This window comes from Varanus komodoensis, unplaced genomic scaffold (assembly GCF_004798865.1).
Source record: "Varanus komodoensis strain SLA01 unplaced genomic scaffold, ASM479886v1 scaffold26, whole genome shotgun sequence".
Lineage (NCBI taxonomy): Eukaryota > Metazoa > Chordata > Lepidosauria > Squamata > Varanidae > Varanus > Varanus komodoensis.
Window position 1 is genome coordinate 11,571,005 of NW_025335684.1, and position 17,941 is coordinate 11,588,945.

At 46.3% G+C, this 17,941-nt stretch overlaps 1 protein-coding gene across 3 annotated transcripts in view; it reads right to left on the minus strand.

Moving 5' to 3' along the window:
* MAPK8IP3 (mitogen-activated protein kinase 8 interacting protein 3) overlaps positions 1 to 17,941 on the minus strand; it is an 81,273-nt gene that overhangs the window by 35,958 nt on the left and 27,374 nt on the right. For 2 of the 3 annotated variants that reach the window (XM_044433359.1, XM_044433361.1), the window contains 5 exons: positions 15,797 to 16,040; positions 12,613 to 12,712; positions 11,705 to 11,823; positions 8,820 to 8,831; positions 3,866 to 3,883 (listed from right to left, as the gene is read on the minus strand). In XM_044433359.1, the coding sequence (XP_044289294.1) occupies positions 3,866 to 3,883; positions 8,820 to 8,831; positions 11,705 to 11,823; positions 12,613 to 12,712; positions 15,797 to 16,040 (493 nt within the window). The remainder of the gene's footprint in view (positions 1 to 3,865; positions 3,884 to 8,819; positions 8,832 to 11,704; positions 11,824 to 12,612; positions 12,713 to 15,796; positions 16,041 to 17,941) is intronic. The other variant, XM_044433360.1, reaches the window with a different exon arrangement.

The following is a 17,941-nucleotide window of genomic DNA, read 5'->3' on the forward strand; positions in this document are numbered from 1 at the left end:
CATGGTAAAAAGTGCCCTTGTCAGGCTGTCTGTGTGTGAATGTTGTTAATGTAGGATTGACAGCAGAAAAGAGCCAAGGGGGTGTCAGTGGACAGATGGCACCACTTTGAGCAGAACTTAATCCCCACTCCACCAGCAAACTCATGGGGAAGGCCATGCCAAATTCAGGACAGCCTCTCTTAACACTGAGCATTCAGTTCAGGGAGATGAGACTTTCCCTCTCATGTCAAGGCATTTTAAAAAGTCCCTCTCATCCTAACACCGCAGCTAGCACCTGCACCCCTTTCCACATCCCAAGCTCCCTTCCACTTCACACTGTGTAGAGAAACATTTTTTTTTTGCTGTTTGTTTCAGGTCACTTTTAGCAGGACAATGAAGAACGCACACTCAGGACAAATGAAAAGTTGAAAACAGGAATCATGGCGGCATACAAGGAGTGAGAACATGTCACGACACACGGGGGCGGCACAGACCTTCTTCCCAAAATGAGATGATATGGGCGGATGATGGCAGAGGGAAGTCCCCCAGCGAGAACAGAAATGAAGCGGCGGTGTTTTAGAAAAGCAAGAGAAAAGAGAGAGAGAAACCCCATTACACCGGTCAACAGGGCACGAAGAGATGAATCCCTTCTGATGTTTCAGACAGCAAGTCGTCTGCAGGCCATTTCGATTAGGGCTTAGCACAAAAAGTCAGACCTTAAACTGAAATGGGAGATTAAAAACTCCAGCCTGGTACAAACCATAGGCAATTTCACACATGGTGGCAAACCCAGATTAGGAAGTCTCAGCAAGGAACTGCAGCCAATCCTAGCAGCCCAATTAATGTGCTGGCATGATGGTTGCATTCCCACATTGCATTTCTTGAATAAGTGTATACCTAACAGCATAATGTATGAAAGGGCCTGGGTATCAGAGGGGAGAGGCAGAGGTTTAACTAGCACCTCTGATTTGCTAGCAAGATTGGGAGCAGGGTGGGATAGGGTCAAATATTTCTCATATTAAGTACCAATTATCATATTTTGGTGCCTGATCAAAAGAACCTCAGGGAATTTTCCAATACTGTATCCAAATCACCAATACCCAGAAGATGCATTGCATAGTAACTGACTCAGGCATTGCTATTTAAAGTAATGGAATATCATCCCAAGTCTACACATTATATTTAAAAATACAATTAATTGACAATCTGCATCAGGTTGGTACAGGGCACAGGATCAGGACAATCAACCTCACTTTGTCAGCAAGGTGCTAGCCCTTAAGATGATAAAGTCTGGCTTAAAATTGTATGAAGGATGACAGGTCAATCTCAGAAGCGGAAGGAGCAAAATTATCACTCAGGGAGTGCAGCCAATTATTTAACATAGCCCACAAATCACACATTGTGGTGAGCTGCCTGTATAAGTACGCATTAGGTGTGAGCTACTTCTGGGAGCTGGAAAGCTACCCTCTCCCCAGTCACTGCTGACAGATTTGCTGCAGAGGAAGCAACAGCTCCACCCCTGAATGGTCTGGCAAGAAAACAAAGTTACCTGGGGATCATACATCTTCTGCATTTCTAGGTTTTGGTTTTTTTTACAGAGTGGATTTCCCTTGAGCCTCATATCCTTGCGAAAGCATGTCTTTATGTCTCCATCACTGCAACGGCCAATTCAGCAGCAGTGGAGTCAGGCTGAGGGTGCGGAACGGGCTGGGAGGGTGTTCACGGCCCATGGACTGCATGTTGCCCTCCCTGGAATCGATGAGTTTGCAACTAGAAGATACTGCATCACCTCCTGACTCCTCGCCACTGATGTGCTCAGAGGGGCCAGGCAAAGAGGCAGTGACAGCAAAGAGAATTTGGAGCAGAGCTGTCAGAAGTGCAGATCCCACATGGGATGTGGGCCTTGGCAAGTGCGCAAAGGTATTGTCCCCTGATGTGTCCCCCTGGATACACATTTCTACAGATCAGGGATTCCAACAGCCTAACCTGGAAGGGGCAGCCTTTCATGGATGCTATTCGTGAAGCATTTGGGAAGTGGAAACTTCTGCCAGGCCACCGAGAGTCAACGTTATCTTCAGGTGAATCCCAGTCTGTTACATCTGACCTGCTAAATATTCTAAAAGAGACAGGGCGAGCATGACCCTGTTGGTTCTCCTGGATCTCTCACTGGCTTTCAGCACCATCAAACATGGTGTCTCTCTGGACAGGTTGGCTGGGTTGTGGGTGTCTGTCCTGAACCGGTGCCTGAGCTCATTAATGGACTGGATGAGGGCCAAAAGACCAAGGCTCGATCCAGACAAAATGGGGGTGGGCAGTGAGTCGGATGGGTTGAATGCCCTCTATGCCCTGTCCTAGATGGGTCATGGTCCCCTTAAAGGGCAGGGCCCACAGCTTGGGAGTGCTGCTGGATCCAAAACTCTCCTTCGAGTCTCAGGCGGACTTGGTGGCCAGGAGCACCTTCCTCCAGCTGCGGTTAATGTACCAGTTATGGCTGTATCTTGACAGACAAAGCCTAGGCACCATCACACTCAGCCTGGCAGCATCCCAACCGGATTATCGCAGCGTGCTTTAAGTGGCGCTGCCTTTGAAGACACTCTGGACGCGGGTTCAAAGGAGGGCCGCACAATTGTTGACATGAAATAGTCTGCAAGCTCGTATCAGACCAGTTCTGTGCCAACTACACTGGCTACCAGTGGAAGTCTGGGCACAAATTAAAGTGCTTGTACTCGCACGTAAAGTCCTAAATGACTTGGGTCCTGGGCACCCAAAGGATCGTCTGCTCCCATATACCCCTATCTGTCCATTAAGATGGAGCCAGGAGGTCCTTGTCAGGGAGCCGTCCCCTAGGGAGGTGAGGGGGGTGCTGGCTAGAAGAAGGGGCTTCTCAGCAGTTGCTCCCCCCTCTGGAATAGGCTCCCCAGAGAGGTGTCCCTGGCAGCAATGTTGTTCGCATTTCAGCGCCAGGCAAAGACTCACCTTTTCTCCTGTTAGTTTAACAATGGATTTTAATGGCTAACTGGTTTGACCCCATGTTGGTTTTAGTAGATTTTAGTTTGAATTGTTTTATATTATATTTTAATTTGATATATTTTTATATGTGGATTATATTGTTAATACGTTTTGAATATGGTGATTTAATGTGATTGAATTTAAGGATGGTGTGGTTTATAATGTGCGCTGTGCAGAGATGTGGGCTACTGTAGCAGCATATAAATCCAATAAATAAATAAATCACTTACAATATACTAATATAAATGCATTTAAAACATTGCAGGGTTAAGATTTGAAGGAAGCAAACAAACAAAATGCACATGATAAAGTCACCCTGATACTACTTTGGGGTGATGCCGCCATGAGCAAATACTTGATCCCTGTAGAAAAATAGGGAGAAAAGGCTGCTTTGGAACACAGGATGGTTTCTGAAATCAGGGCTTTGAAGCATTAAAACCAGTGCTTTGGACTGTATGTCTAAAAGGCTACAGTCTTACTCCCATTTTTAGCTAAATGAATAGCAATGGTGTCAATTGTGTAGACATTTTCTATCACGGGTGCCTGGGTAGGATTTTTGTTTAGCGTTCCCAGAATAAATTACAAGGGACAGCGAAACATGGTCACGTCCCTCAAAACTGCATTTGTGAGCTGCTTGAAACATCAAAGTGGATAATCATCTACATCCTCAAACAGAAGAAAGTATTTCCCAAAAGATGGCAATTGAAGAAAGAGCAACTTCTCTTCCACAAAGCAACTTCATCACCATCACAGGAACAAAATAAAATGAAAAGTCCCAAGAAATCCCAGGGGTGAGGGGTGGCTGAAAGGATGACAAGATGCTAACAGAAAGGAGGACAGGGAACACCCATATGTTTAAAAATGGCCTTCGCCTTACCAAAGAAATCATCCCGTACTATGAAAGTCATTCCATATGAAAAAAGAGGAGGGGAGGGGCAGAGGTATAGAAGAAGGTTGGGGCAAAGAAGAGAAAAGGGGAAAGAAAAGAAGAGAAAGAGAAAAAGCAGCCATTAAATACAAATCAGTAAACGGCAAACGGTGATGTTCTCTTAGCATGTATGTGTGCAAAGATCAGTTATGCTGCAGCAAGCCCGGTGTCTCTCTGCCCTCTTGAATCCAACTTAACATGGAAGAAAGTCTCAGTTTTTGAAATAAATGGATGTAGTAGCTAGTTCTGGTCCCATCACTGTTCTCTACCCTTGTGGAAAAATGACCTTTTATGAAAGGGTAGCCAGAATGACAGCATCGAGAGTTAAAGAGGGGAAGAAAAGGAGGAGGAGGAGGTAAAATTTGGAGCTGAGAGGATTGTTGGAGGACCCCCTTCTAATTTTGAATGGAGCTACTGCCAGGAAAGTCCTCTTTGCGGGATGTTTTCATCAGCAGTGTGCTGTCTACTGGAGAGCCATCCTGGATCCACACTGAATAAAGAAACAACAACAACCGAAAGGTACCACATACCCCATTTGCATTGGGTTGCAACCAACAGTTTCTTTCTTCAAAAAGAAAAACTCCCACTTTCCTGAAATGCTCCTTTAATTAAGGAAGGGCGCTTTTGGATTCAACCCAATGCTACCCCCATTTTCTCACAGGCATGTCGTTCATGGAGGATGCTGCTAAAAAAGAAGTCAGGTGACACTGTTAACATTCCTGAAATGGCCATTATCAACTTCCACATGGAAACCATGATCTTCACTTCTAACCTCACCAGGAGAATCCCAGAGAGGCCCCACTCCCGGGAGGGAAGAAGACCGTATGCTCCTTTTTGGTGGTGAGAGCCACGTTCACACCCACCTACGATGATACGCTCTCATCACTGGCCAAACCAGCACCTCTGAGTAGGTCATCTTGCAACCCAATTAAAGAATGGCAAGTCCTCCGCCACTTTTCAGTCACTCCTAAGGCCACAGAACAAGCTTAAAGGGGTGTGAATGCCATTCCATTTGTGGGGGAAAACAAGCTCTGTCCCGGGAGGACTATTTTATCTTCTCATAATATTAAAATGGGGTTGGGAACAACCAGGATGCCCTTATTCAGACCAGAGTTACGTGACACCTTTGCCACACTGACGGTATTTGGCACAGGGAAGCAGTGGCCCATAGGGAAAGGTCACCCCAGCTTAGCCCAGTGTTCCCAGTCATGCTGGATTAGCAGAGGACTGGTATGGATAGAATAACCATCAAGGTTGCAACCAGGAGTTGGGGAAACATCATTATGCACAGACTGAGGCAAACTGAAGTCGACAGAGGGTGGGAGCAGTCCTCCCCCCCTCTGCCCTCTCCCTCCACCGCCCTGCTCTCCCTCTTCCTTTCTGTCACCCCCTTTTCTCCCTTTTTTCACTGCAGCCTCCTCATCTCCCTCTCTTTGACTACGCCCAGCAAGCTGCCCGGGAAGGACTGGCTTGCTCTTGCGAGCAGGTCATCGCAGAGGAATTCTGAAGCGAGAGGGAAGACAGCGGGTTCCTCACTCTTGCCACAGGCAGCTCCCCCACTGCATGATTTGAGGCACCTCTGGAAAACTGTCAAGTCACATCTGTGCTGTCTGCCCTCAAGATCTTCCCCCGATACTTTCAAGCTAAGCAACAACGGATACAAAACATAGGAAGAACTCTGCTGGGTCACACCAAGGGTCCAGCCAGTGGAACTTCCAGCTTCCCACAGTGGCTAATTCTACCACCTGGGCTAATATGGCTGAAGAGTGACCCTGACTGATCTTTAGGAGTCTCTGGCTCTTTTTTCTATAATCAACGCATTCAATACCACATTTGTCAAGTATTATCACAGATATCAGACATTGCCCTGAAAAGGGAACAAACTTCCATGGCTTTACTGTAAAAGCAGAGCACAGAAGGCACTGAAAACACAGGTATGGATTTGTCCTAGAGAAGGAAATCTCTCTAAAACAAGCTTCCTTTACAACATTGCCTCTCAGTGCTAGTCAGAAGCTGCTGGAACGAAAACTGAGAACCCACTGGGGTTAAAGGCCTGAGCCTCCCGTGGCCAGTAATGTCTTCCTTGACTCAGCTCCCTGAAGTGACCCACAGATGACCCTCTGACTTAGAAGGCCTACAAAGGTTTCCAGGTCAGGCCAGCAGCTTTCCTGAGTGACAAAGAGGCTTCTATTGTGAAAGAGCCCTGTCTCATTCACAGAGTTTTACAGCGATCCAAGGAACGTTTGGCTTCCATCTGAAAACTTTCTGTGTTTTCCCATAACGTCTCCCCTCTTTTTGCAGTCCACAGAAAATCTGTTATGGAAAGAAGGACAAAAGAGCGGCATGACGCCTTCCAACTGGCAGCTGTCTGGAAATACTCCCATCATCTCCTGCATCGGACTCTCAGCTCTTGCTCCACATCTGTGTACTGAATGCAACTGGCAGCAAGGCAACCTCCCTGACTTACGTGTCCTCCCGGATCCTTGTGGTGACCTATGCCAACAGGTTGAAAAGTCTACCATTACATCTGCTGTCCGCAGAAAGCATGACAATCCACATCTTGGTTGTCAATTCAACACAACACATACCTTTCCTCCTGTTTTGCACCTTCAAGTGCAGAAAACTCACCATGAGTTGCTGCATGTGAATGGCACATCACCCCTTAGTGGTTGAAAAGCTTGGCTACCCTCCTCAGGAAAGGGTATTCCCACCCTGTTCCATTATGACAGAGTGGGGAACCCCAACTCCAGCCTCCATCAGCCCCAATCAACATGGTCAAGAGTCAGGAATGATGGCGCTTGTTGTCCAATGGCATACCTTGCATTAGATAGATACCAAGATCTAGTATTAATTCAGAGTTAAAACATAAGAACATCCCTGCTGGATTGAAGCAAGAGTTCATCTAACTGAATCCGGAGAAAATCCACACTGCAGTCAAAGTAGGAAAGTTACATCCCAACTAACTGAAGTCCAGCAGATTTTAATGGGGACTTAAGCGCGACCAACTTGCTCTGGAACAAACTCCTTCCCAGTGTGGCCAGCTGGACTTTCTCAGAAACAGACAGACATGGTGTCACATCCCCTCAAGCAACTGCTATTCAATTCCTCCATTCTGCCCTTGAACACAGAATCACCATTTCACCATTCTGGCTACTAAATGGGGCCTGCAAGAAAATGTTGCAGCATAGAGCAAATGTTTCTGGCCATGCAGCCAGTCATGGCTTCTTCTAGCATCCTCCATTTCAATCTCCACCCTCCTCTTTTTCCAGTTCTGCACCATTAACAATGCAAAAAAGACAGTTAACTTTCTACACCCATTGGGTATGCTCAGTACCACAGCCAATCAATTTCACTGATGATTCACTGAGCAATGCAAATGTGTCTACTCAGAAGTCTCACTGCTTTCAATGAGCATTCAATTGCAGCCTCAAAGTCCTACTGTTATGAGTGAAAGTTAACCTCTAGCTCTACCCACCTTTCTTGTTACTGGGACTGGGACTCAGACAATCTGGGTTCTAGTCCCCGCTCAGCCATGGAGCCAACTGGGTGACTTTGGGCCAGTCACAGACTCTCAGCCCAACCTACCTCACAGGGTGGTTGTTGTGGGGATAAGATGGAGGAGGAGAATGATGTAAGCTGCCTTGAGCCCTTTGTAGGAAAAAGGCAGGATATAAATCGATAATAATAATAATAATAATAATACTGTCCTCCCAAACTTTGCATCTAAAATTAATGCTCACAGAGAAAAGAACATTAATCCCTTCATAATCTTGACTGCTCTTTTCAGTAACTTTTTCCATTGCTGAGATGAAGTGACTATAAGTAGACACATAACAATGAAGTTCCAAACAGCTGCAAAGTCCACAAAGCAAAGGAATGAAAAAAGATCCAAGTGAGTTGGTTCCAACATCAGTGAGATGGAAAAGAAGCAGTCAGAATGGTACCTGCCTCAGCACCTCAGTTGTGGAGAACTTCTGGAGGAGCTTTACTTTGATAAGGAGAATATCCTAAAATATGTCAGGAATCAACACATTCATGTAGTTCCCATTTGCCTAGTCCCCATGTGAGTAGTATTTTTCCCCTTCTGTTTATGGCCAGAACTACGCTTCAGGTCATCTGGTTAGCACAGTTTCTGAGGTGGTTCCAAATCAATGATCTCCCAAATGTTGCTGGTGCGTAACTCACATTATCCTCAACCACTGGCCATTTCTGGCTGGGGTTGTTGGGAGCTGTAGTCAGACAACATCTGAGGAACCCAACTAATTTAAGCATTTCCATTTCAGTCACCTAGAAAGGATGTTCTATGATCCTCTTTGGCTAGAGCTCTGTCCAACGTTCTCAAGCACTTGGAAACTTATCACCTGTGAGAACTGAAGGCTGATTCCCATCCTGCTAGCCATGAACCTTAAACCTTTTGCCAGGCCTGCAAGTAAGTCCCTCTGAGGGAGGAAAAGGATCAATAACTGGAACCTGTAAGATGAAGGAACCTCAGTCAGAGCCTTGGGTCTTCTCCACACAAAAACTTTCTACCCTGGAGGAAGACACAAATCAACAGCAGGGTTCCCCAGCTCCCACCTCAGGCCCCAAAAAGAGGGAAAGGTCCAAATAGGCAGAGTGGAGCGAGGCTGCAGAAAGCCAGAAAGAAAAAGCTTTACCATGATGCAGCAGACATGTGAGCGAAAAGCAGAGAATGTTCTACCGGGTCTGGGACCTCTGTCATGCAAGCCAATCAAACATGGGGAAAGCGGGACCATGTCCGCAAAGCTTACTGTGATTGGACAAGAGCAGGGGAGTATCACATGTGTATACACGTATCTCACGCGTCACTCACTTTAAAATTCGAGAAAGGGGATGGGGGGGAAAAGAAACAAACAAGGAATCTGAACAGAGGAGAGATACACACCTGAAAACTCCCCTATGGGCCATGTCCAGCGAAGCACAGAGAGACAGGAGGGGGGAGGAGTGGGGAAAAAGAAACAGTCCATCAGTGATCAAAACCAACAAAATAAAAAAGTCAGGATTTTTTTTAATAAAACAAAAGAAAGTAACCATGATTTTGCCATTTCAATGTCAATAGGCATGAAATAGGAAACACGGGACCCACCATGACTGCAAACAGCATGAAACTACGGAGGGGACATTTAGGAATGTGGGGCAGGAGGGTCAGTTTTTCAGATGAAAATATAGGTGAGGAGGGTAGAGACTATTCTAGAAACCCTGACTTAACCTCGGTTTTGATGCCATGCCTCACGTTTTCCTACCGTGCTTTCCAGTAAAACTACAAGATGAGAACCTTTCTGGGGTGGGGGTGGGGGAGTCTTTCTCCATTTTGATGACATCTGGAGGGTACCAGCTAGGGGGAAGACTGCTCTTAGCTGTGTCCACATCCATCAGAGCACGCGAAGGCACGACCCGAGACTCGCCAGGCGTTGCCGGTGGGTTGTGCTCAGCTTGGTGGTCCACACCCGGAGCGAGCGAGTGGGACCTATGCAACGCTAAGCGCTGAACGGATCTCCACTCCTCGCAAAAAGGCGGTGTGCCAGAACTTACCCACTTGCGCATTCTTCTCTGGGTTCCCCTGCCGTCACCAAAAATGCCCTCTTAGTTGAGGGAAAGAAAGGATTACGCTTGAAGGTAGCTGAGCCACCTAGAAACAAAATTCAGTGGCTTCCCCGACCGCCCCACTTGGCCCCCGGCAGTCCTTAGATGGCTAGCTGCCCATCCCTTCTGAATTACTGCTCTACAGGGGGGCCACACGAAAGGATTGCGTCCGTTTCGCCAAGCTGTCTGCCCCACTCACCTGCCAGGTGAGATGCGGCTAGTCTAGTCTTTCTATCGGGGTGGAAAATCTTTGGCCTGCAATTCCTATCATCCCCTAATAACAGACTGTACTGATAGGTGTTATTGGCCAAAGGGTGCTGTACTTGAAAAGGAGCTGTCAGAGGAATGGTGAGAAATTAATCGTGCCTGCACCTTGGCCGATTAAATTCCCTCTATTGCTTTAAGCATTTCCGTTTCATAAATTGCTTCATCCTAAATGTATTTTATTGTGTTGTAAGCCGCCCCGAGGTTTCGGCAAGGGGCGGCATAGAAATGTTATAATAATAATAATAATAATAATAAATATTCTGAGCAGACAGAGCGGAAGAATCTGAGCCCACGCAACTGGGGGCCCTTTCTCTGAGCTTCCAAGGGGCAAAGTTTGCCACCGCAGTGGAGGAACCTGTTTGAGGAGGATGTCACGCTATTAGCGGAGACAATGGGCAGCCCTCTCTCGTTTCAGTGAGCCTGCCACCATCTTTATTTGCAAAATAATGTCCCAGAGGCAGCATTGCTGTGGTTGGGATGCTGGTGGGGAACTGGAAATCACCACACCAGCATGGCCACCTCTGACGGGCACATGAAAAAAGAAAAAGAAGATACCCAAAACTGCTAAATTTTGAGCACTCTCCATCCCCCCCCCCAAATAAAACATAATGGTTCTGTTAGGTTCTTGTCCCCTCAAAAACAAAACTCAGAGAAAGGCCCCGCAATTCTGAATTCATCCACAAGTGGGACATAAAACTCAGTGTGCTGTGAGGACTCAGTCCCACCTGGCTGAATGGTCTGATCGGTTTTGGCACACTGATTTGGTTCACTGACTTGAGCATGCCAATGAAGAGAAAGGGTATAAAATTAGTAAGTGAAATAATGATAAAATAAACATTGTGATACGGCACAGCACTGCCAGGTGAGAATGTTACAGGGGAGGGAGAATAAATCTGTGGTTAAGAGTTTGAGCTTGAGTGCACAAAAGAACTCCACATGGCAAGGGACTGAGAGGGAAAGGAAGCTAATTAAGGCTGCCTTGCTTTGATAGTTCTGCATTTTAGTTCTTAGGCCGTTAATGCATGAATTGACTTCCCTGTTGCTTCTTATGCTTTTGCCTTGAACCTTTTTAATAGTCAGACCTCTGCTGATTAAGGCTATGTGTAAGGGGAGATAACACATAGGATAGGAGTGTGGTCACAGAATTCAACTGGCTTAAAAGTTCACTTTTGTGTTTTTGAACCTTCCGAATTATGATTGGGGTGGGGTGAGTTGGTGCCAGTGGAAGTTTTAGACTGCAAGGCCTTGTGTTCCCAACTATTAGCCAAGTTCCTAAAGGCTCAAGGCTGAGTTGAAGCCCACACAACATCCGTAAGAATGGCTGGGGATGATTGGTGTAGGCAATCCCTGGGGAATCCCCAAAGCCCAAATGTCGGATGAGTAGGATTCTCGGCATCCTATCTCCTGAGGACAGGGAGGCATCAGTGCTTAGTGTAGCTCTTCCCCAGTCTTTGCACTGGAAGGAACCAATTAGGCTAATTAGCTTGGTCAATGAGGAATAAATTATGCAAATATGCTTTAAGCTGCATAATTGATACAGATCAGAGAATTCTATTGTGTACACACAGCCCTACTAAGTAAGTGCCTTTTATTCTTCACAGGTTTCAACTTTTGTTAGGACAGATAATATAGAATCATAGGTTGAACACAATCTTTTTTTGAGCACTATAGTCTCTTCCTCATCTCTGAGCCTGAAACACTGAAATAATCTCAAGCAGCCTTCTCCAACCTCGTGCCCTCTGAACGTGTAGGACTATCTCTCCCAGAATCCCTCAGACAGCCTTGGTATGGTAGTCCAACACAGGAGTGGAACCTCCTTTAATCCATTTCCCAAGTCATTATCACTCAACTCAAAGGACTGTTGTGAAGATAAACAAGCTAAAAAAACCATCAAAGCCACACTCTTTAAGCATCATTTACCTAGCAGGTCAGCGCCTTCATCCACGTCCCCGATAGCCTCCGAGCCCACTTCAGTAAGTTCAGTATATAAGGAGTCGGTGTTGATACCGAAGGCTTTGTTCACTATTCCCTGTGTGGGGCTGTTGTGTAAGGAGAAAAACCACAGAAATGTTGTGCCTGGCAATATTTCATTTCCCTTCACCAAGATTGCAAATCATTTCACCCAAAACAACAACATTTCACAAATGCATTTCACCCAAAGCAACAATAAATGGAGTTCTCCACATGTGCTGAGCCATCTTCTAATATAGCCTATTCCTAGAATGTAACACTGAACATTACAAGAGGAACAGCAAGTTTCCTGCTTAGATCATACAACTTCAGTCACCAAAATTTCCCTGTGTGAGAAAAATAAGCAGGGAGGCATTCAGGAGGGAATTTGACAGCCACCTGAAACAACTTTAATTTGTGGGCCTGCATCGAGCAGGGAGCCGATTCTGATGGCCTTATAGGCCCCTTCCAACTCTACTGTTCTATGATTCTATGATCAACTGGTATTTTAAATGAATGTTTTAGGGCTAAAAGTGTAGATAAAACTGGACTAGTCGTACATAAAACCTCTTCACTTCTCTTTAAAGTCATGTCTATTTCAGTTTGTAAAATACTGGACATATGCAATGGTGCTATATTAGCAAGAGTGTCCCAGAGGGAAGAAAAAGAGCTTGTTGCAAGAAGGAAACATGCCACAGACACAAAGCGTACTACCCCCCTTTCCCACCATTTCCCTGTCCCAAACTATAGTTTCCTGCTAAAGCGTGTACTTGAAAACTGGCATGACTGTGGCTTCTTTATATATAATCAGGCCCTTCATGGTCCATCAATGGCAGGTCACACCAAATCCCAACCAGCTGTGACAAAAGCACTCCCACCTGTTTCCAGTGCGCTCTAGCCGAGGATCCTGACACATGTCCAGCTCCGGGGTAGAGTCGATATCTTGAAAATCTGACCCCTCATCACTGCTGCCCATGCCTGTATGATGGAACATGAAACAAGGATGTGTATTTGGAAAAGTCAAAGGACCTTTGGAATGGGGAAGGGCATCTGTGTCTCCACTTATCAAGGAGGGTATTTGCTGCTGCCGAAAAGCTGGCCTAACAGGAACAAGGCATGCCGATTCTGAAGGGGTTACACTGGTTGCTGATGCCACTGACTGCACTGCTTGGCTCCTAAGCCAAGTTGAACGTGCTTATGCTTAACATGTAAACCCCTACAAGGCTTAGGACTCGGCTCTCTGATAAAGTGCCCCCTCCATTATGTACCTGCCCAGACATTAAGGCTGAGCGGGGAAGCCATTTTGACAGTACCAGATTTGCCTAGAGTTCAGTATGTGGCAACCTGAGGGAGAGAGAGCATTCTCAAGAACTCCTAGTCGGTAAAGCTCCCTCCCTACTCCTATTTATTCATTTATTAGATTTATATCCCACCCCCTTTTTCTTTTTTAAAGAGCTCAAAGCGGCTTACATAACTCTCCCCCTCCTCCCCTTAGTCTGATTCCCACAACAACCCCGTTAAGTAGGTTGGCTAGAGCTTCTGTGACTGGCCTCAAGTCACCCACTTGGTTCCATGGCCAAGCGGGGACTAGAACTCACATTGCCGGAGTCCCAGAACCCTGCTCCCAACCACTACACCACACTGCCTCCCATATAGAGTTGATACCAAGTCTTACAATCTTTTGGTGCCAGCTAAAGACCTGCTGTTTTGACAGAATGTTTCTCTTGCTGCATCACAAAAATGGTTGTTTATTTGTTATTCTTTTTTCATCTGTTTATTTTTCTCCATGCTGTATTTCGTTTTCTGTTTGTACTTGCTTTCTGATTATGTTACAGTGAAAAGCAGGCAAGGCATTTTTAAATAAATAAGGCTGTAAGCCTAAGAAAACTGGGGTATGCTGGGAACTGGGGACCTTTTCCTGTCAAGACATGTACAGGATTGTTCCCGATGCGAACCATCTGAGAAATGCAATCAGTGTTTAAAATAATTGAAGTTCTTGTTAGTTCCATGCACGCAGCCATCTCGGCTTGCTCATTAAACTCTTCCCACAGGATTTGGCGCTGTCTGAGTTGTGGCGACCGCCTGATTCATCCCTAGTCCACTGGCTGTGGTGTTTCCCCTTTCATTCTGGCCCCTCCTCTTCATCTGATTCAGAATCTGCTTCCACACAACCACTGAAGGATCTTTAACAGGTGGAGTGTACCCAATCCATACACCACTCTCAATCCTACTCTCAATGCAGTTAGCTTTTAAAGTAGTTCCAGTTTTTAAAATTGTGCTACATTTCGCTTTAATAATGGGTTTTATGTTTTGAAATTTCTAAAAATCTCTTTGGATGGTCTCAGAAATGTGGTAAAGAAATGAATGAATGAGTTCTAGTACTGCACATAGCAGGGAAGCAATAAAAGCACGGTGAGGTCTTCTTACTCTTGGCCTCATTATTCAGATATTGTTTCTACGGGGATACCCCTCAAAGATCAGCTAAGTTTAGATGCAGGGCTTCATTGTTTCTTTGGAGACTGCAACAAGGATATCCCGAGAAACTGTATCCTTCTCACCTTCCTTTTCCATACTTCTGTGAGCTGATGTTTGCAAAGTCTCTGACGAGTGGAGAGGAGAACCTGCAACATGCAGCTCCATTGCCAAAGGAACTGCACTGGCTGCTTAATTGCTCTCAGACCAAGTTTAAGGTTCTGATACTAGCATACAAAGCCCAAAACAGTCCGGGACCAGGATACCTGAGTGAATCTCTTCTCTCTTACCAACCTGCCCGGTCTCGGAGGACACGCACCTGGTGGTTCCACATGAGCCTGTGAAATCCACAAGAAGAGCCCACATTTCTCTGGAGCGCTCCACCTCTGGTAGTCATGCAGGCCCTTTTTTAGTTTTTTAGGACCTAATAAAGATGTCTGTTTCAGGAAACTTTCCTTACTGACCAGTCATGGTTCTAACGCTATCCTGTTCTAATGCACCTTTTTTATTTTTTACCTGTTTTATTTTTTATATCATTGCTTCAGAATCTGTTGAGAAATCGATAAGTTTACAAATGCTGCAAATGAATAAATAAAAACAAAACGGGCAAGATATTTCACCTGGTTCTGTGCAGATGAGCAGATTTCAAGCGATGCACTGGGTCACCTATTTACCTGCCTGCTTGCAGTGCTAGACCAGGACTCAGGGGACCCAGGTTCTAGTCGCACTTGGACCATGAAGTTCATTGGGTGTCGTGCATGAAGCCCCGCCAGAAACAGTGACTCATGAGGAGACCTTGCACTTGGCACCCTGCACCCAAGAGTCACCCCCACAACCCAATGCAGGAGCAGCTGAACCAGCTATTGCGTCTTCCCCTGAGCCCCAGCTCATTGAGCAAACGCCTGGACCTTTATCAGAGACAGAGAGTCATGAGAAAGAGGCAGAGCAAACTGCCTCCTCCCCTCCTGACGCTGATCTCCCTGAGCCAGAAACAGAAGACACTGTGTCATAGATTTCTCAAAAGCTGAAAACAGATATCTTTTACACAGATTTGAACAAATACAAAGCAGGCAGCGTAAGAGAGAAGAAAGGCATGACTTGGGAGAATGATCCCATGTGGGCTCAGAAGGAGAAGCCATTATAGGACTGACATCTGCTCTGCAGGGACCGCTATTAGGGAACTTATCTATAGTATCGTAAATCTTGTAGACAATTAACATTAAAGGACTTTAGTTTTATTGCTCTGTGGAGAGTTGAATGTTTATACAACCCTTTTCACAACATTGGGTGACTTTGGGCCAGTCACAGACTCTCAGCCTAGTCTACCTCACAGGGTAATTGTTGAAAAGGTAAAAATGGAGAGGAAAACTACATAAGCCATCTTGGGTTCCCTGCAAGAAGTTAAAAGATGCACTATAAATGCAGTGTAATAATTGTAATGATAATAATAATCTAGAAATGCTGTGCTCATGTGGAATCCACACAATCCTTGAAGCCTTGGGAATATGGGATGAAGGATTGTTTTCAGTATGATATGGCCAAAAATTTTAGGAAGCTGGTAAAGCAGAAAGGCCTATCAGCCCCCTATACCTATGCTCACGTTCCTTGTCTCCTGGGCAACCTGGACTTCCATGTTCCGGCTGTTCCGCTTCTCCCGTGATCTCTTGTTGTTCTTTGATGTGATGTAATCATTCACAGGCTGAAGGCTCTCATTCAAGGGAGTGACAGCAGCCGAGGGCACGGACGAGGTGGGTGTGTTGGATTTGGTGCCGGTGGTGCTTGGTGTGGCAGCTGCAGAGGACTGCCCAGATTCTGACATCTCATCTGGTGGGCACTGGGACACAAGGTTGTTTGAGCAGGAGGGGAGGGGAAGAGACAGGTGTGGGAAAGAAAAGGCATCCATATATATCGGTTAATTGTTTCATTTGCTGCCTTGGTGGCTGCCCCATAGCATCAGGGTTGGGGAACCACTCTCATCCCAAGGAACAAATTCAATTTGGAGAAGCTCCATGCCAGCAGAGGGCAAAGACCCAAGGAAAATGGGGCACAGCTAAAACATGCAGCACATTTCAAGAGCTTATGGCTCTTACTGTCAGTAACTCATCTCAGGAGGGGGATTACAACTGTTTAGAATGGGGAGCAGGGAGAGAACTGCTGAAAAACTGGAAAAGCACATAGTGATTGCTGGACAATGGAAAGGAGGTAAGCACAGGAAAAGGTGATGCGGCCACCTGGGTAATCCTGAAATGCCCAAGTTGGAGCTCAGGAGGGCCAGATTTGGCCTGTGGTTCCCCACCCCTGTAATATGATGCATGATTGCGATGTGCTAGGAAGCTCATCCTGGCAGCTACAAAATGAACAACTGCTGGGCCACAGGGCTGCTAAGGGCAACATTCCCCTACAGGGTAACCTATGGGGACTGCATGCGGACCCTGGGCAGGGGCGACTCTAGCAGTGGGCAGGGCTGGAGACAAACGTGGAGGCAGCTTCTTTCCTGCCCTTTCAATCCGCCCTCTCCCCACTTTTCCATCGTTCTCACTGCCCCACGAACTGCAGGAGAAGAGGCAGGTAACACCTGCTGCTGGTCTGAACTGGCCTCTTAACACGGACTTTTGAAACTAGGCCTGAGGGTGGCAGGTTGCCCGCCACTGGTCGAGCAAAGCTTTATGGAAAACAGAGAACAAATCCCAGGATGCAGGAAAAGCAAGATTTAGTCTTTGGAACTACTCTGAGGAATAGAAGTTGCTTAGTCCCCCTACATCCTAGGATTCTGGATGTCCTCCAATTTTTTCTGACTATGATATTCAAATCCCATGAAGCAAAGCAAACAAGTGGTACCAGGCCTGGCCTACATCACAGAGTTGTTGTGAAAGATAAATCAGAATGCTGAAGAAACTTTGTTATACCAAGACAAGATATTAAAGCTGCATGTACGTAAAGCTTGCACATGCTAGGGTTGTATGGAATGTGAGTGTCCAGACACTGCCTTCCACCTGCAGTTCTCCTGTTTTCCCCCAACACTTCTTCCACCTACCACATAAAACCCATGCAAAAGGGGAAACCGCCACAGCTGTATTATGCCTTCTGACCGGGAGCACTAGGAGCCATCTGTCAGGAGGCACCAACCGCCGGATGGAACCAAAACGCTCTACTCACTGCCCTACACTGACTCTCACTCGGAAGCAAAATCAGACTTCAGCTAGGACTGAATGCTGGGCATGCTCATCACAGCAAATGAGCCAGAAGGATTCTGCCAAGGCTCCATCCGTGGGATATCAGGCAGGACTCAGAAAGAGAGAGAGAGAGACAGACAGACAGACAGACTGACAGACAGAAACAAACAAACAAACCTGGAATGGCAAGATGGGCATTTGCACGATGCACATGCCCCACCTGGTGCACTCATGCCAAGCACACGCTCAATAAGGCATGTACCCTGCTTAGCAAGGATCAAGGGAACGGGATTTCACTGTTGGGAAATGCACAGGCCAACCACCTCCAGGCTGGATGGACAGTTCCAGTGCATGCCTGGGGAGGGGGAAACCGAAGGCCAACGGCTAAGGCAGCCCTTTCACTCTCATCCCATTGAAGTGAACTGAGGGTAAAGGACAACAACAAAAAACCCCTTCTTTTGTTCTGTGTATTTGGGAGGAAGAGCAAAAGGGAAGAGACCTCAGTCAGGTAACAACCTGAAAAGAAAACGCAGTCTCTATCCTCCCACCATATACAAGAACT